The 21588-nt window shown below is 48.1% G+C and overlaps 1 protein-coding gene across 7 annotated transcripts in view; it reads left to right on the top strand.

Moving 5' to 3' along the window:
• Positions 1-21588, top strand: part of NTM (neurotrimin) — a 973298-nt gene that overhangs the window by 543699 nt on the left and 408011 nt on the right. For 5 of the 7 annotated variants that reach the window (XM_061406452.1, XM_061406449.1, XM_061406453.1 and 2 more), the window contains exon 2: positions 2601-2685. In XM_061406452.1, the coding sequence (XP_061262436.1) occupies positions 2601-2685 (85 nt within the window). Of the gene's footprint in view, positions 1-684; positions 1073-1783; positions 2686-21588 lie in introns of those variants that run through there. The other 2 variants (XM_061406455.1, XM_061406451.1) reach the window with 2 other exon arrangements.

Raw genomic sequence — 21588 nt, 5'->3', positions numbered from 1 at the left:
CTGGTAGTACATTTTCTGGGGGCTTCCCAGGTGACTCAGTGGGTGAAGAATCCATCTGCAATGTAGCAGACCCGGGGTCCATCCCTGGGTTGGGAAGATCCCCTGCAGGAGGGCATGACCAACCCACTCCAGTATTCTAGCCTGGGGAATCCTGTGGACAGAGGGACCTGGATGGCTACAGTCCATGGGGTTGCAGAGTCAGACATGACTGAAGCGACTGAGCATGCACGCATGCACACTTTCTGATTACCTGTTAAAAGAGGAAGCCATACCTTCTCAGTCTTTCTTTGTTACCTTGCTTGGCTTCCACATCTGCACACCCACCTCCATCCCTTCCAACCCAGGGCAGTTGTGGGCACGGGGTATGAGGAGTGAAATGCTTGTGCATCATTCACACACGTGTTATCTACACGTACCTGGGATGATTGGTTGAAAGATACACGGACTTTATGGCACCAGGACCCTTACATGACAGTGACTTAGTTGGAATAATTCAGTTTCTTTTTGGTGGTGGCTGGATGACTCTGGGAAGAACACATTTTTTGTTGTTATTGTTGCTTTTTAACAGTTGTTTAAAAAAAAGCCTCCTGGTTGGATTTGGGAGAAAGTCCAGGGGAAAAACAAAGCCACACTGCCTCTTCTCTTTCCCCAGGGAGAATCTGGGTCAGTGCAGGGAGCTCAGACAGGAGTCCCCAAGCAGAGAATCATGTTGGTGTTAGCATGCAGGGTGGGCTGTGTGCAGCTCGGGGCTCCCCCCTTGCTCAGGAGCCTGGCCCAGGAGGGAAGGAGCCACATTCCATCGGAGCTGAAGTAAGAGGAAACATACAAAGGTGGGCACACAGCAGCCAGAGAGGAGAAGTGACAGGAACTGAGGCCAGTGCAGCTTCCCCCTGAGTTTCAAGAATTTGAGAAACACACCTCTTAAGATGAAACCGGCTCTGCAAGAGTGTGAAGCCCTGGGCACTTGGGAATCTTCGGTATCAGTAATGCCAGGGGCTCACACTCATTCATCTGAAATGAGCACTCTGCAGGGCCAGCATCTTTTCATGTCGACAGAACAAGAATAGAGAATGTAAGTCAGTGTCGGAACTTGACCAACATTTTGATGTGGTTTTGCCAGATTCGCACGCTAAGAGGCTTCTGTGATTTTGCAGTGGTTTTATACATGGAAGATCTCTATTTAGAATGATGTTTGAAGGAGCTTTTGGCGGGGGGGGGGGGTGGCGGCTGTTGGGGGGGTGGGCGTTGACTATTGAATAATAAATGGAATTATTCTAGAACATCCTCCCAACACTTTAAATTTACTCTAAACGCTAATGAATTAATCTGATAATTTTAAACGTGCACACGTGCATGCTTCAGGGTTTTCCTTTCCTAGTTAATTAGTTTGTGACCCTTATTAAGATGTCTCGGGCTTATTAAGACCGCTTGGTAACTTTGCCTTTCTTCTTAATTTGGAAATGACAGCTCCTCAAGGGGGGAAATGGTTAAATTCCTCGCCCGGGCTCGTGCACGGCCGCAGCGCGGCGCGGCGGGGGTTAAGGTGGGCGCCCGCGCCCCGCGCCCCGCGCCCGCCGCCCGCAGGGATGCGCGCGGTCCGCCCGCTTGCTCGGCGCCGGCACCGCGGAGAGCGGCGGTCAGTGATGGAGCTGCTGCCATGACAACCCCGGCGGTCGGGGCCCGCGCGCGTCGGGGCTGCTCCCGGGAGGCCGGCGGCGCGGAGGCCGGGGGCGGCCGCTGAGCTTGGCGTCCGCACGGCTCCGGGGCCGGCAGCGCCTCGCCTTGCCCAGCGAGCGAGCGAGCGAGCGAGCGAGCGAGCGAAGGGCCGCCGCTGCAGAGACCGCCCAGGCTAGACCGGCCGCATCGCGGCGGCTGCAGCGCGCATTTGGGCTCGGAGGAAGTTGACCGAGGCGGCTGCCGCAGCAACCCCCGTCCGGATCGCACGAAGCCCGGCGTAGCCTCCCTCTCCTGCTGGCTCACCCCTGCGCCTTCTGCGTGCTCCACTTTTAGGCTCTGCTATTGTTACAGACTTATTTGCTGGCCATCCTTCTTCCGAAACTTACAAAGAAAGTATTGGACCTGCCCTTGTTGGAACTGAGGAATTCAGATCATCTCTGGGTGGCCGGATCCAACCCACCCCTGTCCCCTTCTAGTACCAAAGTGCTTACTCCTCTCCCAAGTGCCATGCCTGAACTGTTAACGCAAGGAAGGGGCTCCTGAGACGTGCCCGCACCTTCGCACCTGTCTGGCGCTTCTCCTCTCTCGGCCACCTTCTCGGCCAAGCAGCACAGAGGCAGCCCCCTTTGGATGTCCTCCGTGGAAACCGCTTCTCCGAGGCTGGAGCGCTGAGGCTCGATTTGGGGAGGAACACCCGACTTGGAGGAGTCTGCGCGCTTTTTCTCCAGCCCGCGCCTCCGGGTCCCCGTGCTCGCTCCCCCACCCCACCCACTTCCTGTGCGCGCCTGGGGGGCGTGTGCCGAGCCGCCGCCGGAGTTCTGGGAAGTTGTGGCTGTCGAGGATGGGGGTCTGTGGGTCCCTGTTCCTGCCCTGGAAGTGCCTCGTGGTCGTGTCTCTCAGGCTGCTGTTCCTTGTACCCACAGGAGTGCCCGTGCGCAGCGGAGATGCCACCTTCCCCAAGGCGATGGACAACGTGACGGTCCGGCAGGGGGAGAGCGCCACCCTCAGGTAGGGAGCCGCCATCCCTCTCTGAATCGACAGTGATTTGTGGAGGGGACGTGGGGGGAGAGCGCTCGGGGTGCAGGTGCGTACCGTGGAGCTGCTGCAGGGAGGCTTCGCTGCTTCGCTGGGCTGCCCACTTCATGGCTGAACTGGGTGTTCTGCCTGGAAAGGTGGTGGTCATGGGGAAACGTTCAGCGGTTCCAGAGATGAGCTGTTTCCCAAACCTGGCCTCCTTGGCTCAGGACTTGGTAAGCAGGAGGGGCGCTGGGCCAGGGGGTCTCTGATATGGAGGCCAGGGTCCTGAGCGCTGTCTGTTGCCTGAAGCTGGTGGTGTGGTGACTGGGGGCCTGGCTGGGGCTCAGCGTGAGCAGTCTTCTCTGAAGTTAATGAGTCCCAGAGGTCGGGTCTGGCTTCCTGTGAATGCCATCACTCTGCCCATGCCATGGGAAGTTGCCAGCCAGCTCCCATACTCTGGTCGAGCGGCTGTTTTGTCCTGGGTCTGACTGTCTGGGCTTTCTTGGGGCACCTTCGAGCCTCGAGCTGGTGACCAGAGGGACATGCTTTCTCTATCTGAACATGGCCCTGAGATCGAAGCCATGGACATGAGTCTGACTTCTCCTTGGAAAATATCACTTGCTCTCTCAGTGGTGCTGTCCTCCACAGCAGTGTGTGCAAAGCTCATCTACCCAACGGAAAGGGGATTTCATTGTTGAGTTGGGTCCTGATGGACTTCTGGGGTTCAGGCTGATAGGAGCTGGAGGAAGAAGAGAAGAAGAATCTTGGCTATGTTTTGTGTGAGGTAGGATGAGCCTGTCTCTCTTTCTACCCTGCCTCCTGAAATGCTAACTCCAATTTCCAGTGTCTACAAACCATACCACACACAGGAGGGCCACACAGAACGTCAGTGATTGTAAGCGGGGATCTTATGCTCTGGAATTTGATGAGAGTCCGCAGGAGGTAGAAGTTAAGAAGGTTCGTGGAAAGAATGATGTGCTTGCTTAAATAAAGTTTCCCAGACTGGGCCACCGCTGAGCTGACTGCACGGTAGTGTGGCAGTATTCCATTCTCTGTGCGTGAAGATTCTTGGAGAGACAACCTTGGAGCTGGTAGCCACTGTTTTACCCCTTCTGTGACTGTCCTTCTAAGGTTTATGGATGATGCATGAGGCAATACCCACAGGATAGAAAATGTTGAGGAAGGGGCATGGGTTACAAAGCTGACTTGTCAGGATGTTGCCGGAGGAGGGGTGTGATTTAAGGGCCTGTCGAAGCCTGTAGGCGCCCATGCTCCTTTGTCTCTGGCAAGCTAACACCCATGCCCCCAAGGATTGCTAGGTTTTCTTTGGTTCTGGGATCCACCTCTTCCACGGAACCCTGAGTTAGGGATGATTTTGAGCAAAGGTTAAAGATTTGACTGCCTCATACCCGAAATAGCTGTGTGTCTGCTTTGTAAAGGATTTTGTGGACGCTTCAAATGTGTCCTGATCTCAGACTGTTTAGAAAGAAACACAAAAACAAGCCTCTGAAGCAATATAGTGAATGGCATGTAGTGTCCTCTGCATGTGCCCTTTGTCCCCCAACCTTTGGCTGCAAGGTGTAGCCCCCAGGAGATAAGACAGAGACAGTCGTACCGGAGAACACTGTAGACATGAATGGAATGGTACTTTCAAGAAGGTGGAAGGTAGTCAGCTCTGTAGACATTAGGAGATAAAGAAGCAAGACCAAGAGGTCTTGCAGTCAGTAGCTCCCATAGTATAGGAACAGTGAGGGGATATGGGTGGGCCGGGGTGTGGTCTTCGGCAGGCAGCCCCCAGGCTCAGGAGAATCAGGACCCCGCCAGCATATGCTCCACCCGGGGCCAGGCCTGGGTAGGAGCAGCTCCTCTTGAAAAATCGCATGATTGTGTACCTGCTGGCTTCTCTCTCTTTGTCTTCACTACCGTGCCTCTTGCTGGCTTTCTCTGGGCCTTTCTCTCCGTCTCTCTCTTGCTCTCACGTTTGTTTGCATTTTGACGTGTGTTTGGACTCACTGGTCTTGACTGGTTGTAGATGGAAGAAGTGGGATACTGTGGGGCTTCCACAGCCCAGCTCTGGCGCAGAGGCCCTCCTGGAGCTTCCCCTGACACTTAGGCAGCCCCTGGGGCCGACTGTCTTCTCATCACGCAGCAGAGAGACCCTCCCAGTGGAGGGAGCCCTCCAGGGCAGGGGTTAGAGGAACGGGGATCTGTCTGATGCCAGCCCACTGGCCGCGGGCCTGAGTGGGGATGTGAGCTGGGCCGCAGGGAACGGGGGTGCTCGAATCTCTGTAGGATGAGCTTGGTCCTCCGCACGCCCTCCCTCACTGGACGAGGAAGGGCCACCATGGTGGGGTGCACTTCCGTGGAGAAGCCCTTAAGCCCTCAGACATGGGCTTGGCCTCTTGTGATTCTCTGTGCAGAGAAGCAAGTAGGAAATCTCAGAATGTATTTTGTTTGCACAGAAATTGCGAAATTTGCATGTAACCTGATTTCAGGTTGCAACACTGTAGTGGTTCAGGGCTCTGGGTTATTTCCCTTTGGGTTTTATTGTGTGTATGTTGGTCTCTTCTTTCTTTTGTCCTCCCTCCCTTTCCCTCCTTCCTTCTTTCCTCCCTTCCTTATTTCTTGATTCAACATGTCACCAAGCTACCCACCCCAGTCAGGCTGGCCCTGACCACCCCAGCCCTGCCAGGGGAGCCACCCTCCTCAAGTCACCGTGGGTGACCATGAGGTTTACGCTTGTAGTTTTCTCCTCAACCAGCAGAGGACTTTTTGCTCTAATTTCATATTATTCTGCTTTGTTCTCACCAGTTTCGTTTTTTTTTTTTTTTTTTTTTTTGAGGATCTTTTGCAGTCCCCAAAGAATGCATGCTTCAGCAGCAGATTCTAATGTGAGGGAACTTTTTAGGAGGTTTTATTTCCTCCAATTAGCTCTAATGATCCTTGTGGAAGAACCAGGAGACCTTTCACCTAGTATGGCATCCACAGTCTGAATAGAATTACAGACAATTTGCAGTCTCCCACTCCTTCTGCCCTCCTGCCAATAGTCTGTATGCATATTTTTATAAAAGAGTGAGGTTTCATACAATAGACTGTGAAATAATAATAATAATATGAACCTAAGTTTCTTGGGTGCTCACTATGTCTGAAGGAGTACTCTAGGTGTTTTATATACTGTTTCACCTATCACCAAACTCATAACATAAACATTTAACCCTAATGCCACCCCTCTGATTGTAGGTGCCATGATCAACCCCCATTTTACAGATGCTAAAACTGAGGCTTGGAGAGTTTATATCATTTGATTAAGGGTGCACAGCTAGGAGATTTGGAAGCCAGATTATGCAGCAGTAGTAATAATGTTAAATAGATGCATGCATGTCGCTTCAGTCATGTCCAACTCTCTGAACCATAGCCTGCCAGACTCTTCTGTCTGTGGGATTCTCCAGGCAAGAATACTGGAGTGGGTTGCCATTTCCTTCTCCAAAATAAATGCATAGTACTATCAGTTACTGGTCAGTTATTCGCAATGAATCCTCACAACAACTCTCTGAAATAGATCTAATAATCTATTACATCTCAAATTACAAGCCCGAAGTCTCCATTTTGGGCTTCCCAAGTGGCAGTGCTAGTTGTAAAGAATCCGCTAATACAGGAGATGTAAGAGACGTGTGTTCGATTCCTGAGTCAGGAAGGTCTCCTGGAGGTGGGCAAGGCAACCCACTCCAGTATTCTTGCCTGGAGAATTCCATGGACAGAGGAGCCTGGTCGGCTACAGTCCATGGGGCCACAAAGAGTCAGACGTGATTGAAGTGACTTTAGCACACACACATGCGTCTCCGTTTTATAGATGAGGATGCTGAGACGCAGAGAGGGGAGTTTACCTAAGATCACACGTTAGTGAGTGGCCGAGTTAGTGGAATGCCGAGTCCTTGACTTTGCAGGACCAGCTTTCCCCAGCGCGTCCTATGCTCCCCTGATGGCTCTTCTCAAGTGGTTGGTGTCTCCCCACTCATTTTCTCTCTTGCCCTGTCTTGCAGTGGCATTCATCTCCCTTTTCCCTCTCCTTGTGGTTGGGGGGCAGCGAGCTCTTGGAAGCAGGAGCGCCATGTGCCATGTTGTGTCCGGAGCGCCATGTGCCCCCAGATGTCCATTGAACAGATGAGATGGCTAAAAACAAAACAAAACAGAATATCACCCAGTCTCCATACAACTGTGGTCCAGCCAAGATGTGTGGAATGGTTCTTACTTGAAGGGCGTGAGCTGGATGTTGGGTGTGGAAAGGCTTGAGGCTGAAGCTTCTCACCCAGGACCTTGGGTCCAACTCACAAGGCTGGGCTGTGGGCGCAGAGGTCGAAGAGGTCATCAATCGTGGAGGACGTTGTGTCCATTAATGGGTGGGTGGGTGGTCTGCCTGTGGTCAGAGAACAGTATCTTACTCCCAGTGGACATGACTGTGCTGCTCTGATGGGATCAGGGGAGCCTGAGATATCAGCTGTGTGGCTCTCATTAATTAGACTATCACTAAATGTCACCATGTCACTTGACAACTTTGATGAATGCATGTCACGTTTTCATAGATTCCCCAAATGAGGCAACTGGTGAAGTCAGTTGTCTCCTTGGGTGAGATCTGGTAAGTGGGTATCAGAGCTGAACTATACTTTCTGTCCTGTCCCTAGACTCGAGGCTTTGCCACTGCGGGATGTTTTATTTAAAAGAAAAAAAGTGAGAAATTTACAAGACGGAAGTGGGGTTTCATATAACAGTTCCAGGGGATAGCAGAGAACAATGTGATTTCCATACTTGAGGAACCCCGAGGGGCCTCTTCCGCTGCAAGAAGCGTGTGTTACTCAGGTTTGGAAAGCCTTTAACATTTCATTCTCAAAGCTGGTGGGTCCTCTGTGAGTCTCTCCAACTACTGCGCGGCCTCTTGAAACCAGAATCATGCCGCTTTCAGGTTTCCGTTTCTAGTTCCTAGTGCATGACTTGGACCAGGGTTTTTGCTAATAAAGCCTGGCTTGCCTCCCTCTCTGTGCTGTGAACACCCTGACCTTCTTTCTGTTTCTTGAACACAGAAAGATTACTCTTGCTAGAGAGCCTTCCCACGTGTGGCTCCCTTTGTGGTGATGCCCCTCTTTCAGCTCTTCCCACGGTGGTGGCTGTTCATCATTTTGGCCTCAGCTCAGATGGAATTCCCTCCCTCTAGCCTGACACCCAGATAAAAGTGATTCCCTAGCACTTCCACCAGGCTTGGGCTGGCATGTCATCCTGGATTATTTTCAGAGCAGTTTTTCCATTCGTTTGTCTGGTTATGTGCTCGTGGGTTTGTCTTCCCCAAGCAGGTTGTAACTTCCTTGAGGCTTGGTGTCTTCTCTGTCTTTTCCTGTCTTATCCTGTGCAGTATCTGGGAGATGCTAGGTGCTCAGGATGTAGCTCTTGCATGAGTGGAGGAAGACACATGGGTCTGAGATCACCATCTCCTTGCCCTCTCTGCCCTCTGTCCTCAGTTGTCCAGAGTTGTCCTGGGCCTGGGTGTGTTCCTGGCTCAGTGTCATTTCTGTCTGGGTCGTGCTGTGTTGGGCATGAGGGTGCTCTTGAGAAGGGCACAGCTACACAGAAGTCATTGAACTGGTGTCCTTCTGTCCAGATCGCAGATGGTCTGTGTCAATTGTCTGCTATTTCATAACTGCGCCCATGACACATGCTATGTTTCTGCCAGGTCACTTTCCTGCCCAGTCCTTAAGCTTTTGAAGAGCTGCTGCTCTCTGAGGATGTACTCAGCCTTAGGTAGATCTCAGGGAAATGAGCATTTTCAAGATAAAGAGGGGCACAGAGAGGCGCCTCTCTGCCCATCCTTCTTTCTGTCTGTTTGGAGTCTGCTGTCAGTGGGTGTCTGGTCGGGTAACTATGGTGTCTGGTCGGGTAACTATTGATTCGATGCTTCTGAGTTAACTCCTGCAGAACAGCAATGCCACTTGGGAAGCGGGTGCTGCCCTGGCCCCTCCCAGGATGGACCTCTGTGCACTCACTTCGCCAGGCATCCTGCTGGGGGACCGAGGCTCAGAAGAGCCTGGACAGATGGGACTGTGGAGAGAGGCTCCTGGAAGCACACTCAGCCTGTTAAGGAGCCAAAAACTAAAATGGGAAAGCTGAAAACCCAGCCAAATGCTGGACAGAAGGAAAAGGACATGTGAGTTCATAGGAGAGCCCGAAGAAGGTGCAGAGCGACAGCCTGTTTCTCAGGGACTCCTCACCTATAAGATTAGGTGGTTTGCAGAAATGCTTCTCTTTTCTTTTGAGAAAGAATGGCAGAGACCAGGGGGTTCAGCCATCTAGTTTTCCAGATAGTGAGACTGGTGACATCAGCTCACACAAGGAGGCTTCCTGCAGAGTGAGGAGGAGCTGACCCCCAGCCCACACTGCGTCACACACTGGGAGCCCTTGCTTACCTGTGTGCCTGAGACAAGGTCAGCTTGTACTACTAAGTGCACAGGCCTCACGCCACCTGGGATGCGCCGACGGACCTGGCCAGCGTTTACCACCAAGCTCTCTCCTAACTGCTTCTTCCCTCGGCCACTAAAGTCAGCATTCTTAGCCTGTATCAGCTCTGCCTGCGACTCTGTGGGACAATGTGTCAGGCAGGCGCTGAGCACCCTACCAGTAGAGACGTACTGAACACTCGGAGCTGCTCCATGAGCCAGAGCCAGTTATCATTCCAGTTTTACACATCAGGAAGGCAAAGGACGGGAAGGCAGAGAGAGCCGTTTCCCAGCAATTTCCACACGGTCAGATGGAGACAGGGGCTGGGACTTGGACAGGTTTTGTCTGTTTTCTAGGCTCCCTCTCTTTTTGTAACAAAGGACTTTCCTCATTCTGTTTCTTTTCTTCGTCGTTAGTTTCATCTCCTCCCAGAAACCAAGTGCATTTTTTGTTCTTCTTTGTCCTGGGCACAAGAACCCCCTTTTTGAAAGTGTTTTAGGAATTGGGTATGGGGGGTGTATACAGTTTGGTGTGGTCTGTGGCATGATGGAGTGTGTAAAGTTTGGTGTGGTCTGTGGCATGATGGAGTGTGTAAGGTTTGGTGTGGTCTGTGGCATGATGGAGTGTGTAAGTTTTGGTGTGGTCTGTGGCTTCATGGGAATGTGTAAGGTTTGGTGTGGTCTGTGGCGTGATGGAGTGTGTAAGGCTTGGTGTGATCTGTGGCATGATGGAGTGTGTAAGGGTATTGTCTGTGGCTTCATGGGATTGTGTAAGGTTTGGTGTGGTCAGTGGCATGATGGAGTGTGTAAGGGTGTGGTCTGTGGCTTCATGGGAGTGTGTAAGGTTTGGTGTGGTCTGTGGCATGATGGAGTATGTTGGGTTTGGTGTGGTCTATGGCATGATGGAGTGTGTAAGTTTTGGTGTGGTCTGTGGCATGAGGGAATGTGTAAGGTTTCGTGTGGTCTGTGGCATCATGGGGTTGTGTAACGTTTGATGTGACCTGGAGGCATAAGGAATGACCCAGCTGGCCTCTAGAGGTCCCTTCTCATCAGAGAAAAATAAAATCTCCATAGATTGTTCAGAGTAAGAATTTTATTCCAGGTTCTTCCACCAGCCTTTTGCTTCAGATATTAGCAGTCTTGGGCTCTCTCACAGAGAGTTCACATTGAACACATTTCAATGGAAACATGAGTCTGTGAGGACTCCACAAGCCAGTCTGTCTGGCTGCCCAGGCGTTGGAGGTGAATAGGTAACAGCTCAACCTATTAATGCCCTTCTTTGTTGTATTAGAAATAGGGCCATTGGCGTCTCTCCTGGGGAAACTTGAAAAAATTTTAAGTAATATGAACATCATATTTCTTTAAGTTCAGAGTCTCCACTGAAGGGTAAAATGTAACGTTATTCTTGCATTCTTTGAGATTATTTTGCTTCTTCAGGAGCAGGTTGATAGAATCCTGCTATAAGGAATCAATAATACCATTAACATCTTTTAAATGATCAAGTGATAATATTTTTAGGAAAGGAAGAATTAGTTGGGGTTAAGATGCAAGTTCAAGTCACAGGTGGGAACCAAAGGCAGGGAGGAGACAGTAGGAGTGTTTAAAGGGAGTGCAATTGAAGGAGAAATAGCTCTTCACAAGACAAGATCTTTCTAATTCATATTCCTGCAGGAGTGGTGTGCCAGAGAGAACATGGCCTGGGAGACAGGATTCTGCTAAGTCTGACTTTCTCTGTGTCATCTTGGGCTGTTTTTACAAATTCTTCTGTATAAGGAAGATAGCCACTTCCTACCTCAAAGGGTTGTTTTGGGTTAAAATGAAATAATGTATACAAAGTTTAGTCTAGAATTATAGCTCTCTTTCTGTGTGTGTGTGTGTGTGCCTGTGTGTGTGTATAAGCATATAAGTATATGAATGTATGCATATACATAATAGTAACACATGTTGCAATTTTCATTAAAACCTATTGCAGTTTAAACACTGCCCACACTTTGGTGGATGAACTACAGCTGGCTTCTGGAAGATCTATGAGGAGAAGAATGCCTCTTCATCCAGCTCATACTTCTCTGGATGTTTCTCCTACACATCTGCTTAGATCCTAGGAATCTTCTGTTCACATACTTTCTTGAGCTATTTTATATCAGAGATGGAGTGAGGAGAAAGGTCTTTATTTTTCATCACAGATTCTTGGATAGCAAGTTATGACAGTTCATGGCTCTCAAGATGAATTTCCTACCAAAAACAGAAAATTATGCTAAAGGATCTTTGGAGCCCAGTTCAGTTCAGTTGCTCATTCGTGTCTGCTTCTGCAGCTCCATGGACTGCAGCACACCAGGCCTCCCTGTCCATTACCCACTCCTGGAGTTTACTCAGACTTATGGCCATTGAGTTGGTGATACCATCTAACCATCTCATCCTCTGTAATCCCCTTCTCCTGCCTTCAATCTTTCCCAGCATCAGGGTCTTTTCCAATGAGTCTGTTTTTCGCATCAGCAGGTGGCCAAAGTACTGGAGTTTCAGCTTCAGCATCAGTCCTTCCAATGAATATTCAGGACTGATTTCCTTTAGGATGAACTGGTTGGATCTCCTTTCTGTCCAACCTACCTGGCACAGGTTACCTGGCACAAATAGTGGGGTCAGGAGTTGATGTACAGATTTAGGATTTGTAGACCTTTTTACCATGGAAGACTGATTCTTCCATGACAGGTCCATTGGAGTCAGCTGGCAAAGCAGGGTAGGGATGACACTTAAGTGGGGCAGAGAGATTAAGCTCTTCCAGCTTTGAAGCCCTGAGATTGCATTTCCCCTCATCCTCACCTCTTCACTGAGAGGCCATCTCAGGACCCCCATATCAATGGTGAAAATATAAAAGGGTCTCTCTGCATTTGGTAGTTTTTCTCTGGTACAGTTCTGGGATAAGACCAGTGTGCCTGGCCTGAGAAATTGATCTTGAAAGTGTCAGTCACTTAGTTGTGTCTGACTCTTTGCGACCCCATAGACTGTAGCCTCCTAGGCTCCTCTGTCTATGGGATTTTCCAGGCAAGAACCCTGGAGTTGGTTGCCATTCACTTCTCCAGGGGATCTTCCCGACCCAGGGATCGAACCTGGGTCTCCTGCATTGCGGGCAGATTCTTTATTGCCTGAGCCACAGGGAAGCCCATAGAAATTGATGTTAGAACTAAAGGAACCATAGAAACCATCCTTCTCGTTGCAACTCTGTGCCACAGGGTTCAAAATAGTTTAAATTATAGATAGCAGTCTGAGTTGTTCATGATCTGTTTCTCCCAAATCTCATTGATTCATGTGGTTGAGTTATTTGGGTTGATTTGGGTGTATTTGGCCAACTTGCTGCCTTGTCAGTGTGAGATGTTTTGGCTTAGAAAGCTTTAGAGAGGTTAGATTTGTCTTGTACTATGTACATATGAATTAATCTTACCATCTTGCTGATGGATTTTTAAAAATAATAGAATTTTTAATGAAAGCAGCAGCAACCATGAGACTGATGGAAAATGACAAAACTGACATCAACCTTCAGATAAAGCTTTGTTGGCCCCACAGAGGAAAGTGAGATATGTTTGTGTGAAATAATTTCTTGATCTTCTCTGCCTTTCAAACAGGCTGTAATATAGTGGATGAGTGGAAAAGTGCTCTTGCCCTCAGAATAATCATCTTTGGACAAATTTACTTATCAGGAAAGCTCAATCCAAAACAATTCTAACTGGTCAGAACCCAGGAGGAAGAAAGTAAGAAAGAGATATATGCAAAATATTTTTAATTAGATTCAGCCGTCATACATGAAAACTGGAAAAAAATAGCACTTTGGTGTCATGAATTGAATTGCATCACTCCCTCCCAGTCAACAATTCTACTGAAGTCCTCACATCCGGAACTTCAGAATGTGACCTGCTTTGGAAGTAGTTATAAAGAAGAGTTCGCACTGGAGTCCAGTGGGAGCCCAGTGCAGTGCAACTGGTGTCCTGATGGGAAGGTGACGTGTGGAGACGTGGTAGACGCACAGGGAGCTAACTATGTGATGATGAAGACAGATTGGAGCAATGGGGCGGCAAGCCAAGGAATGCCAGAGGTTGCCTGAAAGCCGCAGAGCTCAGAAGGGGCAGGGAGGAATTGTGTCCTATAGGTTTCATAGGGAGCGTGTCTGCAGCACCTTGATTTCAGAATTCTGGCCTCCTAAACTGTGAGATGTATGTTTCTGTTGTTTCAGGCTGTGCAGCTTGTAATGCACTGTTATAACAGCCCCAGAAACTGATACACGTGGGTGTTATAGAGAGATGTCTTAAATAAATCATCACATATGATGCTTATGGTCTGACTGTTCCTCTCCTGGTTATCAGGTCCTAGCCTTCATCGCACACATCTAGGAGGCTAAGCCAGGGTAGTGATGCAGTTGGAATTGATTACTCCTTTTTCTTAATGGACCATCAGGACAAACCCCACTGCATCTTACTTCTCAGTGATCTTAGCCACCTCAGAAGTCAGAGATGTCCCAGACTGTGTATCATTTTTTAGATTCTAATCACCATACGGTTCTGTCCATCAATAATCTGACCTGGTTGCAAACCTCTCTCTAATCTCCTGAACCTTTTTATCATCCTCTGGTCTTTATGATCTGTCACATCATATCTGGGGATAGCCTCACATCCCCAGTCTCTTCTCTGAATGTTCCCCCAGCTTTTGCTTCATCTGAAACTTGGCTGTTTCCTGTCTGATTTCCACTCCTAGAGTCAGATCATAGGCTTCCCTGGTGGCTCAGATGGTAAAGAATCTGCATTTAATACAGGAGACCCGGGTTTGATCCCTGGGTCAGGAAGATCTTCTGGAGAAGGGAATGGCAACCCAGTCCAGTATTCTTGCCTGGGAAATCCATGGACAGGGGTCCCTGGCAGGCTATGGTCGACAGGGTCGCAAAGAATCAAACACAACTGAGCGACTAACACTTTTCAGAGTCGAATCAGTGGTGATTTTTTTTTTTCCCATGTCCTTGCTTCCATGAGGTCTGAAATGTGAAGAGATGTTCTTCTTGCTGTTCGTCATGGCTTATGGATATTTCTTCCCCATCTCTCGGAATCCTATTACACTGTAGCACACGCTGTGTACCCTCAGCCTGCTTCTTGCTGCCGTGTCTGCTGTCTGTCCTGACTCGCCTTCCTCACTCTGGAGCTCCAGGCTGTCCATCCTAGTGTTAATCCATGCATCAACTTTCATGACTCAGATGTTTCAAACTCTGCCCCAAGTGGTGTTTTCGATACCAGCCCCATGTGACTCATTGCCAGCCAACGACAACCTGATCTTCCTTCAGTCTGCCCCATCTTGGGCACAGACACCACCGTTCATCCAGCTGCTGTGTCCCAACACCTAAGAGATACGATGGTTTTTCTTTTTCTCCCATGTGATATCTAGTCCATCAGTAAATCCTGTGTCTTTAAGACACATCCTGAATTAGATCACTTTCCCCATCTGGAACATGGGTGCCCTAGTGAAAGCCACTATCAGCTCTCTCCAGGACCATTCCAGGGGTACCTCATCTGGTCTTCCTGCCTCTATGTCTGTTCTCCCAGAGTCCATTCTCACCTAGTAGGTCAAGGTATCATTTCAGAACATGAATGGAATCTTGTCCCTCTGTTTAAAGTCCTATAGTGGCTTCCGGTTATATTGAGAATGAAATGCGTGTAAAAGACTGTGTTACCTGGTGTGCACCTATCCCTCTATCCTCCCTGCCCTGCTCACCAACCTTCCTTGTTGTTCCTTGAACCCAGCAAGTCCATTCTTGCTGAGGACACGTTCTTTCCTCTCCCAGGACCCACTAGGGTGGCTCCTTCATGGCACTCACGTGTCTGCTCCAGTCTCCCATTCTCAGAGAGGACCTTCCAGACCATGCTATATGAAATAGTTATACTCTCACATCACTCCATCACCCTACCTACCTTCAACTTTCTCTATAGCCCTAAACACTTCAGAAATTCTGTTATTTATTTATCTGATAGTTATTTATTGCCTCTTCCACTAAAATGTGAGATCCCCAAGGCCATTGGTTTTATTACGCTCATTTATAGTGGCTAAATTACCGCCTGGAACATGGCATAGATCAAGGAGTATTTTTCGAGTGAATGAGAACTTTATTAGGAATCATAGTAAGCTGCTAATAGTGAGAAGTATTTATCTTTTATTGGAAAGAGGTGACTCAGGAGTAATTCTTTCTTGGCCTAGGTTTGGGGTTTTTACACAGAGCTCAGAGGAGGGTGTATGGGACTCAGCCTTGTTTTCTAGACAGCAGGTGGGTCAGGCCTTGTGGACGGAGTCGCGGGGTAGCGTGACACACTTCATAAAGTCTACACATCCAGAATCAAGAGGACCTTTACAATTCCAGCTTCACAGGAGGTTTTATAGAAAATCTAATAAACACTTGAAAATTGGGATTAGTTTCTAGCTTAAAGCCTATAAACTTGGGCTGGGGAGGAGGGAAGGAAGTGGCAGTCAGGCAGAAAGCAGCCTGTGAGCCTGAAAGTTAACACATTGTTCAATGTCCATTATTTTGTCTGACACTTTCCTGAAGAAGGGAATTGTACCTTGAGGCTGTGGAGCACGTGGATGGAGTGCGGAGTCTGGGGCCAGACCGTTCTCTGGGGTTCCAGTCCTGATTCTATCTCACTCTGCAGTTGTGTGACCTTCGGCACGTTGATCCACCTCCCTGGGCCTCCGTTTTGTCATTGTTTAAGGGAACTGATCATAGGAATGCTGACCCCTGAGTGAAGTATGGGGCAGTGTGAGCAGTGTCCAGCACTCAGGAAGTGTTAGCGTTGTTTAGCTGGGGAAGGATGGAGCGCGGAGCGTCTCCACTGTGGGCCCAGCGTGCTGATGTGTCCTGTGACCCCAGGGGTGCTGCCGAGAGGCATGTGGACCAGGAATTGGGGCTCTGGAGCCCAAGCTGGCATTGGTTGGTGCAGACCTGCCGTTTCAGGGGCATCTTTGTGGTGGAGGATTTTGAAGAGTCCTGGCAAATTTCAATGTCTTGTGAATGTGAGCGGTGGTTTGGGGCTAGGGTGACCTGAGTTTTAGTCGCGGCTCTGTCACAACCCACCATGAGATGCTGCTGAGAAAATCAGTGTTCCCAGTCCTGCCGCTTTCCCGCGTGGGGAGGGGAACAGATCCATTCTGCTCCGTTCAGTTTCTTACATCTGAGGAAGAGATTCTTAGCTGTTGACACATATCTAAGTTGTAGAGACTGATTACATCTTTTTCTAAAAAGAATTCTTATTGGATTGTAGGTGCTTCCCTGGTGGCTCAGATGATAAATAATCCTCCTGCAATGTGGGAGACCTGGGTTCAATCCCTGGGTTGGGAAGATCCCCTGGAGAAGGGAATGGCTACCCACTCTAGTATTCTGGCCTGGGAAATTCCGTAGACAGAGGAACCTGATGGGCTACAGTCCGTAGCGTTGCAAAGAGTCGGACATAACTGAGCGACTAAGCACATACAGCAGATAGATATATACTATATATATATATATATATATATATATATATAGATCTATTATATCTATATGTAGATATATAGATATATATATAAAGTTTTTTACCCACCTTCTGCCACAAAGCTTGACTGTGTTTCCCAGCCTGTTTTGAGTTTAGCTGTGGCCAGATGACAGAGTTCTACCCAAAGGTGAGCAAAAGTGATGTTGGATTGGCCCCTAAAAACCTCCCACGTGAAATACTTCAGACTGTTTCGCCTTGCACCATCTGGATGTTGGTGCCCAAAATTACCTTGGGAACTGTGGCCTATTTGGCAGATGGTTCATGAGCCAAGTGATTGAATGTTCTCATAGAGAGGGCTTCAGCCCCCGCCCTGCCAGCTGACCCAGAACCTCACTCCTTAGATTAGTGCATGAGGGAAAAATGTACTAAAATATACTTCCTTTGTGATAAGCTTCTGTGATTCTGGAGTTCATTTGTTACGATAGCTAGCTTTACTCTCTCTAATTCAGCACAACTGTTGTAAGTCATATTGTCTGATTTCAGCAGCATAGAAATACATGGATCTATTTTCTTTTTTTTAATCCAAACTTAAGCACTTATTAAAATTTCTTGGCCAGGCTTTTGGTGGTTTTTGCCTGTGTCTGAAAGGAGGAACTTTGGCCTTTTCAAACTGAAGCTGCAGATGTTTGATTTCCCTTTGCTTGAGTCTTTACATCTCTGAACCAAGTCACATGTCTGCTTTACTCTACAAGTTTGTGAAAACCAGTGACAAAGAAAAGTTCTACCTTGAAGTAAATTAGCACATGTCTGTAATGGCTGCGGTTCGAGACATGCTGTAATTAGTGGAGATACCTTTTAGATGACAAATTGCTCATTAATGGCTGGAGGTGTCTTATTTAGAGTAACCTTTTGTGCTGGAGATATTCTAACATTCAGTGTTTTAATTGACACACAAAAGAGACAGATGGGATGATTTTTAGGCTTGTTCTTTAAAATGTTGAAGAGGAAGGAGAGAATTGCTGTCAGAGGGCAGATTTTAAAAGAGCAGCCGGGTGGTGGGGCCGTCACCTGTGGCTTTGGGGACAGGGACAAGGGGAGAGAGAAAGGTGTTGTGGGGGCAGGTCTGTAGGAACCAGAGGCCAAGCAGAGACCGCGGGTGAGAAGTGGTTCCACGCCAGGATTTCGCGGTCCAGAGGCGCGATCCCTTTGCTTTCATTGTTGTTTCAGGATGATAAACAGTGGCTGGCACAGGATGGGCGCTTCCTGTTGTTGTTTAGTTACTAAGTCCTGTCCAGCTCTTTGCCACCCCGTGGACAGTACCCCACCAGGCTCCTCTGCCCATGGGATTTCGCAGGCAAGAATACTGGTGTGGATTACCATTTTATTTTCCAGGGAGTCTGCCCACCCCAGGGATCGAACCCGCATCCCCTGCAGAGAAGGCAGGTTCTTTACCACTGTACCACTAGGAGCTTCCTGAATCTGCACTGTATCCATGTGTCACTTGGGCACCACTTACTGTGCATCTCCTGTGGGCCAGGCATTGTTCTAGGCCCCAGTCCCTCTCTCCCCACAGGGGAGCAGGAGCTACAGGTTGTACAGAGTGAAGGAGAGTAATCTTCTCCCAGCCTGCAACTTGCAGCGACCACTTAGCCATAGGCGCTCTTCTTCCAGCCTGACGCGTTCACTAGGACTTGGAGAGACAGACCTGCACTAATGCAACTTCTTCTACTTGGTGCTCTTTGAGCAGTGCACAACCTGCACGACTGTACCAGACGGGCACCAGCTGTCAACACGGAAATCAGTAGACAAACAACATGCTGCGTGGTGAAAAGCTAAATATGGGTGCGGTGCAGGGGCATTTGCAGGGTGGTCCAGGGCCTAATAGTGGGGACAGCTCTATGGGGATCAGCAGGAAACACATTCTAGGCAGAGGAATCGGCAAGTTTCATGATCTAGTGTAAGAAGAGCAGGGTGAGAAGGAGGCGGTCTCAAAACTGAAGGCATGAGAAAAGGCGGATTTAGGATGCTGAGTGTCTTCGGGAAATAGAATAACATCAGAATGAAGAAGCACATGATGAAAGCATCTTCAACTTTAGGAGATGAGAAAATAAATAAAAATCCTACCCGAACAAATCCAGCACCTGTGTCGATGTCACTTCCCATGTGAAGTTTCCTAGTGGAGACTGTCCAGCCTCTCACAGCGTGGTTGTGTAGCAGCTGGTACTTGCTGTCTGGATCCCACCTCACACATGTCTAGTCGTGTGAGTCTCGTGGTTTTCAACTGTAATGTCATCTTTCTTGGGTTCATGTTCTTTGTCATCTTCATTTATCACATACGAAAAGTATAAACATTTAAAATCTGCCCAATATCTGATCTGACTTCTTACCTGTTGCCATTTCCAGGATATTACATCGTGAAGTTAAGCCGGCGTTTTACGACCGTGTGCAAATGTGTGTGTGTATAGCAGACACATATTTGGAATTAATGGACTTGTAGAAATCAGAGATGGATTAGGCCTAATGAGCTGTTGAGAAGAATTATTTAGCACATATTTCATATCTCTGTTCGGTAATCAAGCCTCCACACTGAGTATGCTAAGAGGGTGAGGTCTTTACATCTCTTCTCTCCTTGGATCATCTCCGTGTGTGCCCGAGAATTTAACATCGGACCTCTGGAGCATTTTGCACCAACTTTATTAACCATCCAGGTTGACATTTCCCTGCCCTTAGGGTGATCTTGGTATTGAAAAAATAGTTGCTTAGCTTGTACCGTTTATATGGAAAATAACTGTTGCCTGGCTCTAAGCAGCCCCCGGGGCTGCTGGACTGGCTCCGACCAGGTGGCAGGAGTCATCAGATGCCAGGTCCTGCCCCCTCCCAAGACAGCCCCTAGTCTGTAGGACAGACAGGCCTGACCTTCGAGAGTGCTGGTTGGAAGACTTGGAGAATTAGCCTAGATGAGAGGTTTAGATATATAATGTTTTGAATTTGTACCCGAAACAGATGATTTCTCTACTGCCTTCTGTTTTCACCTAAGGTATGTTAGAGCTGCCCGTCTGTCCAGTTGGACCAAATGCACTTGGCTGAGGCTCACTCTGTTTATACTGTCCCTTCAAACCTACGTTTTCAACAGACTTTCAAAATCCTATTCACAACAAAATCCTATTCACAGCCTATTCAGGTTTTCCTGACTAACAGAAAGGAAAGCATTACGAAAGGTGGGCCCCTTGATGGTGTGGAATTTGACCCCGAGAAGGGCTGACTGTTTGAAGCCGTAACACAGACCTGAAATTATAGGACTTAAAGGAGACGGGTCGGCACAGGTCAGCTTCTGATAGTCAGATGCCTGCCCTGTGGGTTTTCTTTATAGCCTGGTTGGGTATAATACATAAATGCAGAGCCTAAATGTAGAGGCTTCTCAATTCTTGTCCGTCTGCATAAAACATGCTCATTGAGAATGTGTTCTGTAGTGGAAAAAAGATGGAATCCATAGAGGTTTTTGTAAATCAACTATACTTCAATAAAAATCATTGAAAATGAGCGAAAAAGAAACTTGGGCAAAAATGGGGAAGCTAAATGGAAAGCAAAATGAAAATTACAAATGGGAAAAAGACGATGGACTCAGAGTTGGGTAGCTTTGAGCTGGAACTCAGCTTGATCTGGGAAACCGTTAAACCTCTCTGAGCCTTTACATTTCTTATCTGTGCAGTGGGGCTTAAATAACTCCAGGAAAGTGGAGAGTAGGTGGTAATTTGAGACACTGGTTGGAGGTTTTTCTGAGACAGGACCTTTGAGTGAGAACTGACCTAGTGAAGGGAGTGTGTGTATGTAGACGTGGGGAGGATGTTCCCGACAGAAACACAGCCCATACCCAGGTGCACAGGTCAGGGCATCCTTGACTCCAGCAGACAGAGGAGAGGAGGGCGGAGCTGAGATCTTAGCCGCGGTCATCTCAGTGTCCACAGCGACCACTTCCCAGTTTGGCCTTTGTGTTTTGGAAACCACCGGAGCAGTTTGATCATTTTGGTTGCTGCATATTAATACATTTTTCTAACCTTATTTTATGATTATTTTCATGTCCCACCCTTGTTTAACTGTAAGGCCAAGCCCGTGTATGACATGCATCCTGTGTCAGGACTGGCCAGAGCCCACACCAGGCTTAGTGAGCTCTCCAGACCCTCAATCACCTGAACCCCTTGTCATATCAGCTCTTTTCCTGCGTCTCTGTCTTTGGTTAGACTCACAATGACTCCCAAAGTAAGAAGCCACTTCCAGCTGTTACATTGTGAGGATGTCCTTGATGGATCAAGAAATTCCCCCAAGTTCAAGGCCACTGGTTTCTTGGGTGAATAAACAGTGTGCTGTCACTAGATTTTCATTCTCATTTATGATCAAAGCCTTGGCCACCTCACCAGGCCCCTGTCGCTCATGGTCTTATGATGGTTGAAGTTGATGAAATGTCCTGGAAGAATGATTTGTGATAAATGCTTCAGCAGAAAGGCCATAAATCTGCTATTCTTATTTTATTATTTTAATTGAAACTTTTTTCACTAATTTTAAAAAATAGATAATTATTATTCATTTGCTTTGTAATTATTACCTTGGCTGATGCTGGGTTGTTGATGAACTCTATGGTCTGCACTGATGGTGTTTTTGGTCTGTATTTCACAATAATGCTGCTGAGTTGCTGATAAAATATTAATTAAACATACTCTTGTTTTTATCTTTTTACATATAGTTCCTATCAGAAATATATTTTTAACTATTCCATTATTTCTATGAGTGCTAAGTCACTTCAGTCATGGCTGACTCTTTACAACTCTGTAGCCCACCAGGCCCGTCTGTCCATGGGATACTCCAGGCAAGAATACTGGAGTGGATTGCCATGCCCTCCCCAGGGGAATCTTCCTGACTCAGAGATCAAA

Source organism: Bos javanicus, chromosome 29 (assembly GCF_032452875.1).
Source record: "Bos javanicus breed banteng chromosome 29, ARS-OSU_banteng_1.0, whole genome shotgun sequence".
Taxonomy (NCBI): Eukaryota; Metazoa; Chordata; class Mammalia; order Artiodactyla; family Bovidae; genus Bos; species Bos javanicus.
Note: the sequence above shows the minus strand (reverse complement) of the source record. Positions and strands in the feature narration are given on the sequence as shown.